This window comes from Tripterygium wilfordii, chromosome 5 (assembly GCF_013401445.1).
Source record: "Tripterygium wilfordii isolate XIE 37 chromosome 5, ASM1340144v1, whole genome shotgun sequence".
Classification (NCBI taxonomy): Eukaryota; Viridiplantae; Streptophyta; class Magnoliopsida; order Celastrales; family Celastraceae; genus Tripterygium; species Tripterygium wilfordii.
Window position 1 is genome coordinate 9,492,622 of NC_052236.1, and position 15,103 is coordinate 9,507,724.

The following is a 15,103-nucleotide window of genomic DNA, read 5'->3' on the forward strand; positions in this document are numbered from 1 at the left end:
CCGTGCAAGCAGTGTTCTCCTCAACTTCTCATACCAAGCACATGGTGCTTGTTTAAATCCATACAAGGCCTTGCGAAGTTTGCATATGTAAGTAGGATTTCTAACATCAATAAAACCTTTAGGTTGTTGCATATATATTATTTCTTGGAGACTACCATTCAAAAAGGCATTGTTGATATCAAGTTGTCTCACAACCTAGTACTTTGAGACAACAATGGTCAGAGCATCCTTGATGGTGGATGTAATATCCCGTCCCAAAATAAAAATAAATAAAATGTCAAATAATAAAAATAAAATGAATAAAAAAAGACTTAGTTATGAAATAAAAAAAAATGAAGAGAAAAAGGGTGCAGTAGCACCCGAATTTCACAAATAAAAAAAAAGAAAGAGAGATTTATTTTATAAAAAAAATAATAGAAGAGAAAAGGGTGTAGTAGCACCCGATTCTCATTTTCACAAAAAGACAAAGGGTTGTCTCTTCCTTTTCTCTCCACCACCTCCGGCCAGCTGCTTCCGGCGACGTTCAAGAGAGTCTTCCGGCCGGCAAGGTACTCTCCTCTCTAAGACCACACACATGCTTCAATTTCTTACAAGAAAATAGAAGATTAAGGTAGTTTTTAAACTTAGGGTTGTGGGTATCAGTGGGTTTTGGGATTTTGATTCTTTGGGAGTTTACTTTGTTCAATAGCTCAAATTAGACTCTAATCATATTGTATTACTAGATTCAAGTGTGGGTTTTGAATCAACTCTAGAGAAGAGTTTGATTTCTTGAATTGAAGACACTAACAAGCTTCAAGGTAAGTGTATTAATTTTAAGAATAATGCTTGAGACCCCCAAAAAGTGATCACCAAAAGACCCCCATTTAATGTGGAGTGTTGGATGTGAAGTGACCCTACATGTGTGTTTTTAATCAATGACTATTTTAATGCCACATAGATTTAGGGGACTTTTGGGGATAATATTTTGAGGGTCTCTAGCATTGTCCTAATTTTAATTGTTCTATTTAAGGTTGGGTTGACATGAGAAATAATATATGGTGGGATCAAATTGTTTAACCTTTGAATTTAGGGTAGAATGTGGATTTCTAAGAAATGGATTGAATTTTAAAGTATGGAATGTGAGACTTGAGTGATTGGTGAATATGGAAATTTAACGAAGTTTATTTTATTGAATAGGTTAGTGAATTTACGTGGAGTATACGTTGCGTTTGTGGTAAGAATTTGTAATTCGCTTTGAGATAGGGAAATTTCATCCTTTGCTATTCTCTTTGAATATGTCTCCTATTAAGAACGTTATCTTTTCTTCTTGTTCATTATGATTCATTCTCGCCTTAATTGCACCTAAGGGAGAGCAACCCCACTTTGTGATTTCTTCGTTGTATGATTTGAGTTATATTGCATATCTACTTGTTCAATCTTCCATTGAGCATGAATTATTCTTGAACATGCATCATGTAGTGTATATATATATGTAGGTTGTATGTATATCCTATTGCATCATCATGTTGGACACTCATTGTAGTTGCATGGTAGATGTTGGGTATGGACCCGTATATCTCTTAGGTTTGAGTGATGTGTAATGTGGAATGCCGATGGGCCGTTCAGGGTTCCTATGAGTACAGGAATGCCGGTGGGCTGAGTCAGGATTCCATATGTGCTCGAAGCACCACGCGATGATGTCGTTGGGCTGTTCAGGATCCTGATATGTATAGGGATTCCGGTGGGCCAAGTTAGGATCTCGTATGGTGTGGTTATCTACTTGTGTTGGTGCACATGATGTTAGCTATCATATTGTTGCATTTGTGCCTTTCTTTATTATTTCGGCATAATATTATTCACTTACTCTTTATTATTCCCTACTGGGTCTTTTGCTCACCCTTTTCCTTTTCCTTATTCCCTCCTCGCAGGTGAGTCTAGTTTCGGTACTAGGGTTGCGGATCAGGAGGAGCATGCGTGACATGGATAGGCCCCTGGAGAGTAATAGGACTAGATGGTTCTAGAATTTGATTATGTTACTAGTATTTTGTCATACTTGTTTTCCTTGATTGAGATATGTTGTGTGATACCTCAATTCAATGGTTGGATGGACGGTTGGGAGGGTACTCCATGTTATCGGGACTCCCGAACCGGGTTTGTGGACTTCGTGTCTTGACAATTGATTATGCATGCAGAATTGCTCTTTACATTGGTTGTTTGATTATACATGATATTATGTGTGAAAATTTATATGTGATTATTAGGTGGCCTAAGGCCCTGCTTAGATTTGTGAATTTATTGGTGATATGAATTGTTAGATGGTCTGAGGCCCTGCCTAGGATTGGGAACGTAATTGTGATATTTGCTGCGCATTGACTCTAGGTTGGCATCCTCCATAATAGGGGAGGTGCTGCAGAAATTTTCAGTGACTTAATGATTGAATTAATTAGGAGATTGATTAAGATGATACCAAAAGCAAGGCATTCCGGGTCGGGGAGTTACATTTTGGTATCGAAACCAGGTTCTGTGTCTTAGGGATCTAAGGTTATGGGTAGTGAGACTCCAAGCCATGTCACGACCTCCACTGATCCGGTATGTTTCTTTATTCCCGTAAATCTTCGCATAACTTATGTTGATAAGTTTTTGTGTTTGTGTATTTGTGTGATATAAATGTATACACATAAAGGTTTTTGCTTAGATCAATCCCGTTGTGAGGGACGCGGTGGAAGACGAGGCTCAATCAGTGCTCAATCAATCGAGACAGGATAGGGATAAGGATTGATGTTGATTCAGTAGTGGCGGATACATCTAGTTTTATAGTGCATAGGATATCGAGGGTCGACGATGACATGTTTCCAAGGTTCAATATTGTGAAAAATTATGGTTGTCAAAACGCAAAATAAATGGATAATTTTGGATATGATTGTTTTGAAATAACAAAAGAGGACGTTAAAGGAAACCAGTGTGAAAGGGAAAATCTGACTCATTGAAGATTAAATGTCTAGAGATGTAAAGCTGCCCCATGGAGCTAAGGCATTTGAAGCCGTTATGAGATTCATTGTATATGAAAATACACATTCAGTATAATGGCATTGGAATTTGTGGGTTTGATTGGGGTTGAGGCAAGGAAAATAGGCACAACCAAACTTTTTGAGAGCTTTGTAGTTTGGAGATTTAGCAGTTAGTTTCTCCAAAGGTGTGTGGTTGTTCAACACAAGAGTTGGGAAGTATGTTAATGAGGTATGTTGTAGTTTGGAAGACTTCCCATAAGAATTTGAGTGGCATGTGAGCTTGGGCTAGGAGAGTGAGGCCAGTTTCAGTGATATGTTTGTGTTTTTTTCAGCTCTCCCATTCTAAGCTAAATTATGGGGACATGGATGTCGAAACTCGATGCCATGCTTTTTTACAAAGTCACTCAGGCTTCTATATTCGCCACCCATCTCAAATTGAAGGCATTTATTTTTTTTTTTCAAATTGTGTTTCGATAAGGGTTTTAAAGTTAAGGAACATAATATAAGATTCGTATTTGAATTTGAGTGGGAAGATCCAAGTGTCCAGGTGTATCGACTGTGATCATCAATGAAATGAATATAATAATTGTAACCAGAATTTGAATAAATTGGTGATGGTGCCCATAGATCAGTGTGAATAGGATCAAGAACATCTTATGCATGAGATTGAGATGTTTGATAAAGGGGAACACGAGATTTTCTAAATCGGCAAGCATCATAGAACATTGAATTGGAACTGAAGTTAATATTTTCATTACAATTTTCCAAGACTAGAGACAAAGTGTTACTAGAGAGGTGGCCTAGTCTTCAATACGAAACCACCTATAAAGATGCTACATGATTTGAGTTAACATACTCAACCTCTTTGGAATATAAAGACACTTATGTACAAAGAAAAGACGCTGAAGTTGGTGAATGTTTGGTGGCTTTGGCTGAACTTTGGTTGATTGTAGTAGACATATCAAGTTGGTAGAGGGCATCCTTAAGCTTCCCAATTCCCATCGAGCAGCACCACTCCTGTCAGCTTGTCGTTGACAAAACAACCAAATGAGTTAAATTGAACAAACACATTGTTATGCATGGTAATCTGTGACACACTAATCAGATTTTTTGTAATAGTAGGAACATGCATTGGATTATTGAGTCTCAAGTTCCTTTTATCTCTGGTCTGGAGCTGTCCTACACCAGTATATACAATTTTGATTTTTGACCATTACCAACTATAAGAGTATCATTACCATTGAATGAGCTCCTCTAAGAGATGTTATTGAGATTCTAGTCATATGGTTGCTTGCTCCACTATCAGCACACCAAGTAGGTTCATTGATTGTATCTGTTTGTCTCATAATTGTTTCTGGTGGGGTCTGGTTAAGCACCCATATAGTTGTTATCAAACCTATAGTAGCAGTAGGTAGTAGTGTGTCCTTTTTTGTAACAGACTTGGCAAGTGGGTCTCCCATGATTCCCTGACCTTCCACTTCTGCCACCAGATCGTCCACCACGACCTCTGTAATTGCTTCATCCTAAGAATCTATTTGAACTCTTGTTGTGGTTTCTATTCTTATTGGAGGATAAGCGATGTCATCTGTTTTGGTTGTGGTGCCTAGTGTTGAAAAAGTTAGCACTAGCTTGATTGAGGGTTAGGTTGGAGAGACTGTCATTGAGTTGTTCCAGTCGTCTCTCATAGCTTAGCAAGGTAGATTGTAGCTCCATCCAATTGATGTGAGCCTTTTCATTCAGTTGACGTACTACTGGGTTATATTTGATTGAATTTAGACCTGCAAGAACTTGAGAAACCAAGTCATCATTTTCGTATGGCTGTCTTGCCAAGCTTAAATAGTTTGCAAGCTTCTTCATAGCTTTGGGGTATTCACCCATTTTCAAGTCCTCCTTTGCATCCTTCTGAACTCCTTTTTGAAAACACGATGTTTGACCGTGTTTAGACTACAAAAAATGTTTATAGAGAGTCTCATAGGGCTTTTGAGGTTTCATTCCCCAAGACTTCTGAGGCTACTTCAACATCTAGAGAGTTGTAGAGCCACCCAAGAAGGGGTTGGTCCTAAAAGACCCAGTTTTCATGTTCTGGGTTCACCCGACTTCAACATCTGTTGAGTCCTGAATTGTGGTAGTGATGAACTCTTGAGGGCAGGTTTTGGACCCTATGATAAAGCCTTCCAGTTTGTTCCCTTTGATGATGGGCAGGACCATGTTTTTTCACAATAAATAGTTCTTGTGATTCAGCATCACGGAACAATACACACCAAGGGTGTTAGCTGACTAATTCTTGGTCATAGATTGGTTGAGTTGTGTGACGCTACTCTCTACCATTCGTGAGGCGTCAGAGTTGGATTCTTTCTTTTTGGTGCCTAAGAGATCATTGTACTCCGATACCAAGTGAAAGTATTGAAGAAAAATGGTATTGTGTATATTAGCTCTCAAGGCGGTACAAGAGAAGTGTATAGGTATATATACTTGGCTACTTGATAGCCCAAAAACATTACAAATCAAGGAGTGCCACTTGGCACATGTACAATGGCTAATATAATATAATACAAAACGGTGACGTTGAGTTAAATCATGTTGATTCCTTAATAGGCCCATTTACAACCAAGGAAGTCGTCTCTAATCTCGATGCCCCACGACATGTGTACGTTCTTGTGATAGTGCATCAATGTTTTTTTGTAATGTGAAATCCGCGCAACTGCTCATCGAATGACTAGTTGATAAATTTTGGGCTATATAAAAAATTCCTCAATCCCCATGGATTAGTTGAGATCTGGACTGAGACTCAATGCGAGAAGATAACACAGAGTGACATTTCAACAATTAAGTACTAGACTACTAGTACATTAAATATAAATTCACCTTCAACATAAAACAGTCAAAGACGGGAAAATGAGAGACAAGACAATGTAATGTAGAGTGAAATTTACCTAGAAAGAGTGTTGCATGATTGCATTAGATGCAAAACTTGCAAAAGCTAGAACCACTAAAAAGCACAGGCCAACCATGACAGAAGAGGTTATCTTGACATCCTTGCTGAGAAATTTCCCACTGATTGAGACCTTTGACTATCTAAGTGGCTGCACAGAAGTGCAAGATTAATCATCAATCCAAAGAAATTAATTATGATTCTCAACACGAAAATTCGATTCTCTATCACGCAAACCAGGTTGAATTTCAAGTATTCTGAGTTCTCACTGTGACCCAACTAATATCAAAGATAAAACAAAGCTCAACTATTCAAATCTGATTTTTTTTGGTAACCTTGAATCCATTAAGTTGTCCACTGTACAACTGACAAGTAAATTTCAGGCCACATAGGAGACCTCACAATCCCATGTAAAGGTGGAGCCAGAAATTTATGTGAGAGTAAGCAAAACTAAACGGGGGATCCAGGGGTAGCGCCATTGAAAATTTTTTTGGGTTATTTATTAATTATGCTTTCGAAAATACGAAAAATAACACTAAATTCATATAATAACGATAAATAATTATTATTTTTTTTTCGTACTTTTGAATCTATATTTTTTTCACTTGTACTTTGTCTATCCTGACATAAAATTATGCTCTCCGCAAAAGACCAACTCCATAAACGACGGACTTATTGCACGTCTACTGGGCTCAATGGGCCGAGATGTACCAGCAATCAGCATAGGCAACTCTCTACGTTTCTAAGTATGGGCCGACAAAGTTAAAGGCTTGGGCCGGTTCGTGACTCCATACCGACAGTAAATTGACTCTAATATTTAATTCTATACCTTCTTTTCCTTTTTTTTTTTCAATATAACTCTTTTTTTGTCATATAAAATCCACTAGTCATGGGGAATTACTTATAATCATTAGTGAAATATATGCAAATGCTCTTCTCGATTCCCAGTTCCTTAGGACCGAGAACCATTTTTGCCTAAGAAAAAAAAATTTATCACCTGTCATCGCTTAACCCATGTCAACTTACCAAAATCAAGCTTAAAACTCTAAAAAGCATATGCAAGGAAAATGATGGTGCCCCCAATCCAATATAAAATTTCTTTAGAAGTTGAGCCAACACGTGGAAGTTGAAGGCGGTGCAGTTTATTTGTATTTTTCTAATGTAGTTTCGTATTGTCCGACGTTTGTAAATTCTTAAGCTGAGATTTAACGGTTCAGGGGTTTAACCCTTTTAAAAAAAATAATTGTCATGTTTTGCAATACCTTCTCCACCGCAAATTGTACTTCCAACTACTTGACATTGCTTGATTTCGGTGCAAACAACAGCAATAAGAGCCCACCGTAAATTCATTATGGGGCTCAAATTTTCTTCTTAATTTTTAAAATTTATATTTTGATCGATTTTATGAATCTAACAATTTATTTTTTGTTTGAAACAAAAATCAACGATATATTTTTTGTTTCAAATAAAAAACAAATTCAACATAAATGGTATATGTAATTTTTTTTTTATTTATATATTCAGTAGTCTAGAATTGACATGCACTTTTCATGTTGAATTTGATTTTTATTTCGAACAAAAAAATATGGTTGTATTCGTACGACCGATCAAAATATAAACATAATCGTCCGCAATAAATTCACACACATTTGTAACAATTAAGTCTTGTTACAACTCAATCTCTTACGTTTCAAATTGGTCATTGACTTTACTGAGTCATGCTATCATCCTTAAATAAAAAAATACTTTTGAGGTAATCTTCTTTATGGTGAATTCCTAGTTCATATCCTTGGCTTAAATGCTAGTATAACCTAATTCTGCGTTTTAGATTGCGTCAACATCAATTCCCTAATCCCCACCACTTACAACCACCACCATCATCCCTACCCTGCACTTAGGAAGATCATCATTCGCCCAAAATGACGTTAGTAAAGTGAATTTATGGATATATTTCTGCATATCTCAATCGTAATTTGATACAGGGAAAAAAAAAAAAAAACAACACTAACAGGCCTATGCCACTTTCATACAGCAAATAACATCCGTCCAATCCCGATGACCGAATTTGTCCGATCTTGATTAAACCAAGTTTGGATACACGTAAATATTTTGTAAACACATCATGTTAACCCATCCGTAACCGATTTTTATGACATCCCTGCTTACATACGGAGAACTTTCTACATCACACTTTAGTAGCTCACATGCCCCCATTATTGTGGTCTGTGAAAGGTGACGAAATTTGCAATAAGAGGAGCTCTTCATTACTCATTGCCCCATCCATGATCAAATATTGTTAGGACTGTCTATTTTGAACATATATACCTTAGCAACTCAAATTCTTTTTTCTGATGCCACATTGAAAAAGACATGATATATATATATGTATGTATGTATAGTTGGTGAACAAAACAAACACAAGTGAACACCAGATTTCATGGATCTTTCTTGTATGTGGTTATGAACCAGACCCCAGATACACATGGATTGTTATATGAGATCGACTTGAGCCTATCAAGGAAAGGCCTACTGTATTAGTACGTGTCCAAAATAGAAGATGGTACATCAACAGCTTGTACCAGCTCCACCCCACCAAATTAAAAACCTGAGAGTGCATAGTACTGGTCTCCCAACCAAAAAAATCCGAAAAGTTTTAGAAAAATCATAAATTTTTACTATTTAGTATAATGAATCCAATCCAACGATACTTTTTTTGTTCAAAGGAAAAATCAAATTCAACGCGGTAGAAACATTCAATGTTTTGAGTTTATTTATGACAGTTTAAGATTGTCAAGTCTGATTATGATAAATTTGATTTTTGTTTTGAAAAAAAAAATATATATATATATATATATATATAATTAGATTCGTTGTAGGAAATATATATTACCTATTTATGATTTTTCAAAAAAATTTAGGGTACCAATTGGAGAATCTGCAGTGCAAAATGCAGTGGTCCTCCTCCAATCCCTCCCCTTATCAATCGTCGATGAATAAAAGAGATTCAAAACTGTTTCATTCATCTACAAGGTTTTGGAGTTATGGGGGGCAAAAAAAAAAAACACCATGCAACTTGATTTTCATTTTAGTCTCTGAAGTCCAATCTTTATCTTTTTTGTACCTTTTCCTCTTGTAAGTATGTATATGGTAAGATTGGAATTTTACTCTTTATCTTTCTATTCTATTCTATTTTATTCTTCTCTTTTATTGCATTTTATTATTTAATAAAGATAAAGAAAACTTTGATCTTAGCAAATGAGTCATTGGTTGGGTGGCAATGACTTTACATGTCCCTGACTGAGGTCATGAGTTCTAGTCTCACCTCCTCTGAATATTTATAAGGAGGTGTGTGGGCTTAGTCTGCCCCTGCGTGGGCTTGATTTGTGCCTCCTGCGTGGGTCCTGTTGACACCTGTACTTTCATAGGCGTGGGCTTGTTGACACCTGTACTTTCATAGGCGTGGGCTTGATTTGTGCCTCCTGTGTAACCTGTACTTTCATTGGCTTGATCTGATGGTGTGTCGTATATTGTATTCAAAAAAAAAAACAAAAAAAGAAAACTTTGATCTTAGGAAAATTATGAACAAGATTGAGTTAAGAGAAAACTCTCGATTTTGCCCCTGCGTGGGCTTGATAGTCTGCCCCTGCGTGGGCTTGATTTGTGCCACCTGCGTGGGGCTTGTTGACACCTGTACTTTCATAGGCTTGATCAGGTGGTGTGTCGTGGGCTTGATTTGTGACTCCTGCGTGGGGCCTGTTGACGCATGTACTTTCATAGGCTTGATCTGAAAAAAAAACTTTGATCTTAGGAAAATTATGAACAAGATTGAGTTAAGAGAAAACTCTCGATTTTGAGAACAAGTACATGTTTTTTGTATAATTTTATTGATCATGATACTATGCAATTTGTTTGGCTTATATAGCCAACCACTAATACCAAACCTACTAGAATTATAAATTCAAGATGAATAGGAAACTACCTAAAGGAAACTTTGTTATAATGCAACACTTATTGAAAGTAAATACTAAGCAATAATGGAAGTAAACTATCAAAGTTTTTAATCAAAAGGAATTCTTCTTGCTTGACAACTCCTCTGTTGACGTGGACAAGCTACATATGTATGAAATTTCCTATTAGTATCTCCGATTTTTACCCATAACATATTGATTTGTAGGTGAGAGCCTCACTGTTTTTAACTCAAAAAATGACTCGTACATCTTCAAATCAGATAAAAACCAAGATTTCGAAAAGAAAAAAATTCATTATTTTTTCTTCCCAAAATATATGCCACACATCAATCACTCGCCCAAACCTTCTATAATATATTCAAATTCGTCTAGAAGTGCAGATCTAGAAAAAATTTTAACCGAAAATTAAAAAAAGAAGAAGAAGAGAGATGCATGATTCCAAAATAAAGTAGATATTGAGAGTCGAATCTTGGAGAGTAAGAGAGAGAAAAATGCGTGGGGTAGAGAGAGAAGAGAGATGTGTGAAGTAGAGAGATGCGTGAGTTTAGAGAGAGAAATGAGAGAGGCTTGAGATAGGAGATGATATAAAAAATGTGTCATGTAATATAAGGACATTATTGTCCAACAAAAAGTCAATGAGTTATTGACGTAATATGTCTATGGCGCATTGTTTTTAAGTCAGATACCTTTCAATAAATTTCTCTAATAAAATTACTCCTAATAAAAATGATATTTCACTCTTAAAATTGAAGGAAAAAACCATAGCCGCTTCCGTGTCTCCTCCCTCTCTCTAAAGTTTATCTCAATCAAAGTTTATCTAACGTAGTACATCTGCTCCTCCTTCATACACTTTTTATAGTATGTCTTTTTAATTTTTTGTTGGTTTGTAATTCGATACAGAATACAGAATGTTTCTTCACCATATGATTCTCACAATAATTAATAGAAAAGTAAATTTTATATGACTGCGTATGTGTGTTGTCTTTGTAGATTACAGGCAGTATGAGCATGCTCCTTCAAATATCCACCGTGCGATTTCCTGAAATTTCACGTCACAAAGCTGATGAAATCGAACGTACAGAATCTGCAGAGGACAGATCCCAGTAAAGCACGAAACTGTATACGATAACTATTTGTATTTTATCGGTGAAATCTCTTTGCAGTTCTGCGTGCAGCACCTACTGCACGTTTCTGTTTCTTCTTTGCAGTGAGTGCCTCCTCGGTCCAAGTCTACATCATGAGTCCTTGTCTCGCAGACCTTTGTTTATCTCTCTTTCTCTGTCTCTGCACTCATCAGTAAACACTAGTTACTCTTTAATTCTTCTGTTTTTTGATGGGCTTTTAATTCTTTTTGAGGAATTGTTTTGTTTTAGAGGAGTTGCAGGGGTCACCGAATCCAACACCCACGTCTTTAAATCTTCTCATTTCATCTCAAATTGTGCAAAGACGTCACCTTTGAGTCCTTTGATGCTCTGAATTCAATTTTCTCTTTCTGGGTATTTGAAATGTCGGCTCTAGAAATGTCCCGCATCGATTTAGAGCAAGGAACCCACCGCCGTTCCCTCGCCGGAAGTGACGCCAGCGTTACCGCCAATGGAAGTCACTGTTTTCCCGATGCAGAGGAGGGTTCTTGCTACTCGCAGTTCTATTCGACCACTGGTGGGTCCTACGATGAGTACAGCTTTGCTTGTGTTGATCCGGAGATTGGTGGGTGCATGTCGGAATCTAGAAGGGCCTCCTCGGTGTCGGATTGTTCGGTGGAGGTGGGGGTTGAGGGTGGGCCCCCTGAAATGAAGGTGCATTTGGCTAAGGTGGAGAGAGACTGTAGAATTTGCCATTTGGGTTTGGAAAGTAACAGTCATGAATCTGGTGTTCCCATTGAACTGGGTTGTTCATGTAAGGATGATTTGGCTGCTGCTCATAAACGATGTGCAGAGGCTTGGTTCAAGATCAAAGGAAACAAGTGAGTGAAAAACTAAATGCCCAACCTTTTCATGATTTCTTTATATTTCCCCACTAGTTATGATTATAGCTTAATTGTTTTATGTTAAATTTTGTTAGTATGTGATGAATTAGAGATACCTATTTTTTGGTAGGACTATGAGAGCTCAGACCTTTACAGATGTGCCTGATTAGTTTAATTAAACTGTCTGTACCTAGATTACCTTTTACTGAAGTGTCCAAACTTGGAATAAGCTTATTTGGTTGACACTTCTGGGTTTGCTTGAACTTGAAGGAAAGACGGTATAATTACTCTTTTAAGGAGGATAAAAAATTTATTAGTTGGGCTGTTCTGGATTTGAGTGATCTTATTGAAGGGTTAGAGGATGTAAGTAAGAATTTTGATCAATGAAAAGGAAGTTGGAAAAGATACGTAGAGAGGTTGGAAATGGTAAAACTCAAGAATAAAGCATTAGGAAGCCCTGATGAAATGTATGCGTACACCGACAATTCTTCGCTGCTCTTTTCTTTTTCAAAGTTTAGGAATCTCAATAATTCTCCTTTTGTGGTTTCATTTCCTTTAGAGGGTAGTGACTTGGCCCCTTATTGATGTATGCATTTCATAATTCATACTTGGAGAAGATTATTGCGGTCTGGTGTCCCGCTAAATATTTTTTCAATAATGCACTATATGAAGATACCTGATTCTCTTTTTATCCAAGATATTTTATTGATATTTAAGGTACAGTTTTCTTGATTAGTTTCTGCTTTGACAGGTGAGTCCCCCACGTTTTTAGCTTTCTTGTAATTTTCTTTGTACTTATTTATGTCTGTTAAGTGTTTTTTTTTGGTGAATCCATCTGTCATGCCTGTCTATATCAGAATCACCGACCGGTATGTAACGTGATTGATTCCATCACTTGATGCATTGTAGACATTTTTATGCCTATCACCTCTTAGGTCCCGATACTGACTTATATTATACCTCTTTAGCAATTGAATCTGTTTGCCATCCACAGGTTTCCAATCTGTGAGCTGAACAAAAGGTTCAAGGTTGTCTAGATTCAAGAACCTTTGAAGGCAATAAATTTGAGTGTATAATTTGAAAGCTCAAAATAAATTATGCTTTACCTGATGTGACGGATGTGTTCTATCATATTATCATATACACTAGTGGAAAATGGCCCACCATGCATGAGCTCCTTCCTACTCTACATTTTCTATTCAGGAAACGGCATCGCAAAAAACTTGTAAAGATAAAGTAGCATGATTGATCGTTTTCTCTTGTAGTAGTAGCCTAGGTAAGAAAAGCCTGCACGGGCACTTAGAGGAAAAAATTCTTGTTCGAGCAACGAGTTTGAGTCTATAGTCTAAGATTCATTGTATAACTTGAAAGCAGATGCAAATACCCGTTAATTCTCAGTTCATGTGTAACAACGCATGTGCTTGTAAGCCAATTATCTATTACCAAACCCTCACGACTACAATTAGTCTAGATAAGTCTATAGTCTAGATTCATTGTATAACTTGAGAGCGGATGCAATGCCCGTTAATTCTTGCAGTTCATGTGTAACATTGTATGTGCTTGTAAAGCCAAATATCTATTACCAAACCCTCATGACTAAATTAGGCCTGCTACTCTTTCTCAAAATGGCTTTTTTGAATTTTCATCCATTATGAAGCTGCTTGATACGGGACTACGAAGAGGATTCGCAATCTCGTATCTAAGATAGAAGAGAAATTATGAACAACTAGGTTGACAAGAAAAGTAACTTGATTTTGTCGAATAAATCCTCCGGATACAGAACTCACCACCGAATGATTCGACACAAAGTCAAGGATCTAGTGACGAATGGATTCGATACAGAAACACCACGAGTCCACGCTCACTATCTAGCCTAGTCGTTGATACAGAAGCACCACAACGATAAAACTAGGGTTTTGGAAGTTTTTCACAACCAAGGAAGAGAAAGCCTCTCAATTTTATTAAGCACCAGAATTCTAAATCCCATACAAACTAGGGCCTTTAAATAGTTGTGACATAAATCCCCACACATTAGGTTTAGGAAAACCTATTAAAAAAAACAACAAAAATACCAAAATTCGTGCTAGCTAAAAAAAAGGAAACAAACTCGAAATAAAATAGGACGCAACATGACAAAGTCAATCGTAGGCTGATTTGGCTCGAGCTACCAAAGTTTGCCTCGAGCTAAAACACACGGTTCTCACATAAGCTGCTACTAACGCAAATTTGTTATGGATCCGACGTCCGCGTGACTGCTTCTCATGTGTGTTGATTCACATATTTTACTTTTTCTTTTTGACTTATTTTGGATGAATCTGTATTTTAGTTCTGATTGTTTTGTTGGCTGATCTAATCTGCCAGCTTAAGCTTTTAGGTTTCGCACTTATTTTTTTCCCCATTCACTTCTTGTCTTTCCATTGGTGGATGTTGTGTGCCATTGTATCTTGAGAATTATAATGCAATGCTTCTCTCTGGAGACTAGATCTTGCTACTCTATCACTTTTGCCTTCGAATTAATATCCTTTACTTCTTTGCTAGGACCTGCGAAATTTGCCATTCTATCGCACGAAACGTCACGTTAGGAAGTGACAATGCATCAATAGAGCAGTTGAACGAGTCCAACAATGCCACTGCCACAGCCACAGCCACAGCCACAGCCGTCTCAGCATCAGTGCCGCATACAGAATCTCGAAGTTTTTGGCATGGCCACCGTTTCTTGAACTTTCTGCTTGCATGTATGGTATTTGCATTTGTCATATCATGGCTCTTCCACTTCAATGTGCCATCGTCTTAGTACGCAAACACGATATACTCAAGAATAGAACGGAAAATTCTATAGATGAACCTGCACAATTTTGTTGTTATGATGATGAGCAACAGGATATGGAGAGAGCCTTGGGATTTAATCTGTATTTATGCCAGTATAGCTCTGGACTTCTCCATCATACGTGTGGAGAATTTATTGTATCTATATATAGATCTCTCTGATGAGAGTTGTCCAGGTTTTGTGTTCCGGGATATATAATTCCGATATTTGGTGAAACACTGCTTGAATGTCAATCATTTTGTTTTTGAGAAACTGTATTGGATATGACGAATTCAGAGGAGGACTGCTCAATGTGCTTAGTTGCAATTTTGTCAAATAAAGTGGTGCTGACATACGAAATTGTATTTGGTTTTAGTGTCATATTAGGCGGTAAGATTGACGTCGGATGTTATTGCTCTCTCTCTATAGTAACAAGTAAATTGC

The 15,103-nt window shown here is 37.1% G+C and overlaps 1 protein-coding gene and 1 long non-coding RNA gene across 4 annotated transcripts; both read left to right on the forward strand.

The window, feature by feature from the left end:
- The first annotated feature begins 403 nt into the window (after positions 1–403).
- On the forward strand, positions 404–2,207 carry LOC119998410. 2 transcript variants are annotated; one of them, XR_005468234.1, is made up of 3 exons: positions 404–610; positions 723–797; positions 1,908–2,207. It is a non-coding gene; the product is annotated as an uncharacterized LOC119998410 (long non-coding RNA). The 2 variants fall into 2 exon arrangements; XR_005468233.1 differs by lacking the exon at positions 1,908–2,207 and adding an exon at positions 1,177–1,337 and having other exon boundaries at positions 405–610.
- Positions 2,208–10,619: 8,412 nt separating this feature from the next.
- On the forward strand, positions 10,620–14,963 carry LOC119998793. Of its 2 annotated transcripts, XM_038846225.1 has the most exons (4): positions 10,620–10,745; positions 10,878–11,094; positions 11,261–11,850; positions 14,392–14,963. In XM_038846225.1, the coding sequence occupies exons 3-4, from the start codon at positions 11,393–11,395 to the stop codon at positions 14,645–14,647; spliced, it is 714 nt and encodes a 237-aa protein (XP_038702153.1). In that variant the 5' UTR covers positions 10,620–10,745; positions 10,878–11,094; positions 11,261–11,392; the 3' UTR covers positions 14,648–14,963. The 2 variants fall into 2 exon arrangements, with proteins under 2 accessions (XP_038702153.1, XP_038702152.1); XM_038846224.1 differs by having other exon boundaries at positions 10,660–10,709; positions 10,878–11,850.
- Positions 14,964–15,103: the final 140 nt, after the last annotated feature.

Coding starts and splice junctions, on each gene's coding strand:
- LOC119998793 (XM_038846225.1), top strand. CDS start 11,393: ATGTCGGCTCTAGAAATGTCCCGCATCGATTTAGAGCAAGGAACCCAC. Junction 11,851..14,391: donor TTCAAGATCAAAGGAAACAA/GTGAGTGAAAAA, acceptor CTTCTTTGCTAG/GACCTGCGAAATTTGCCATT.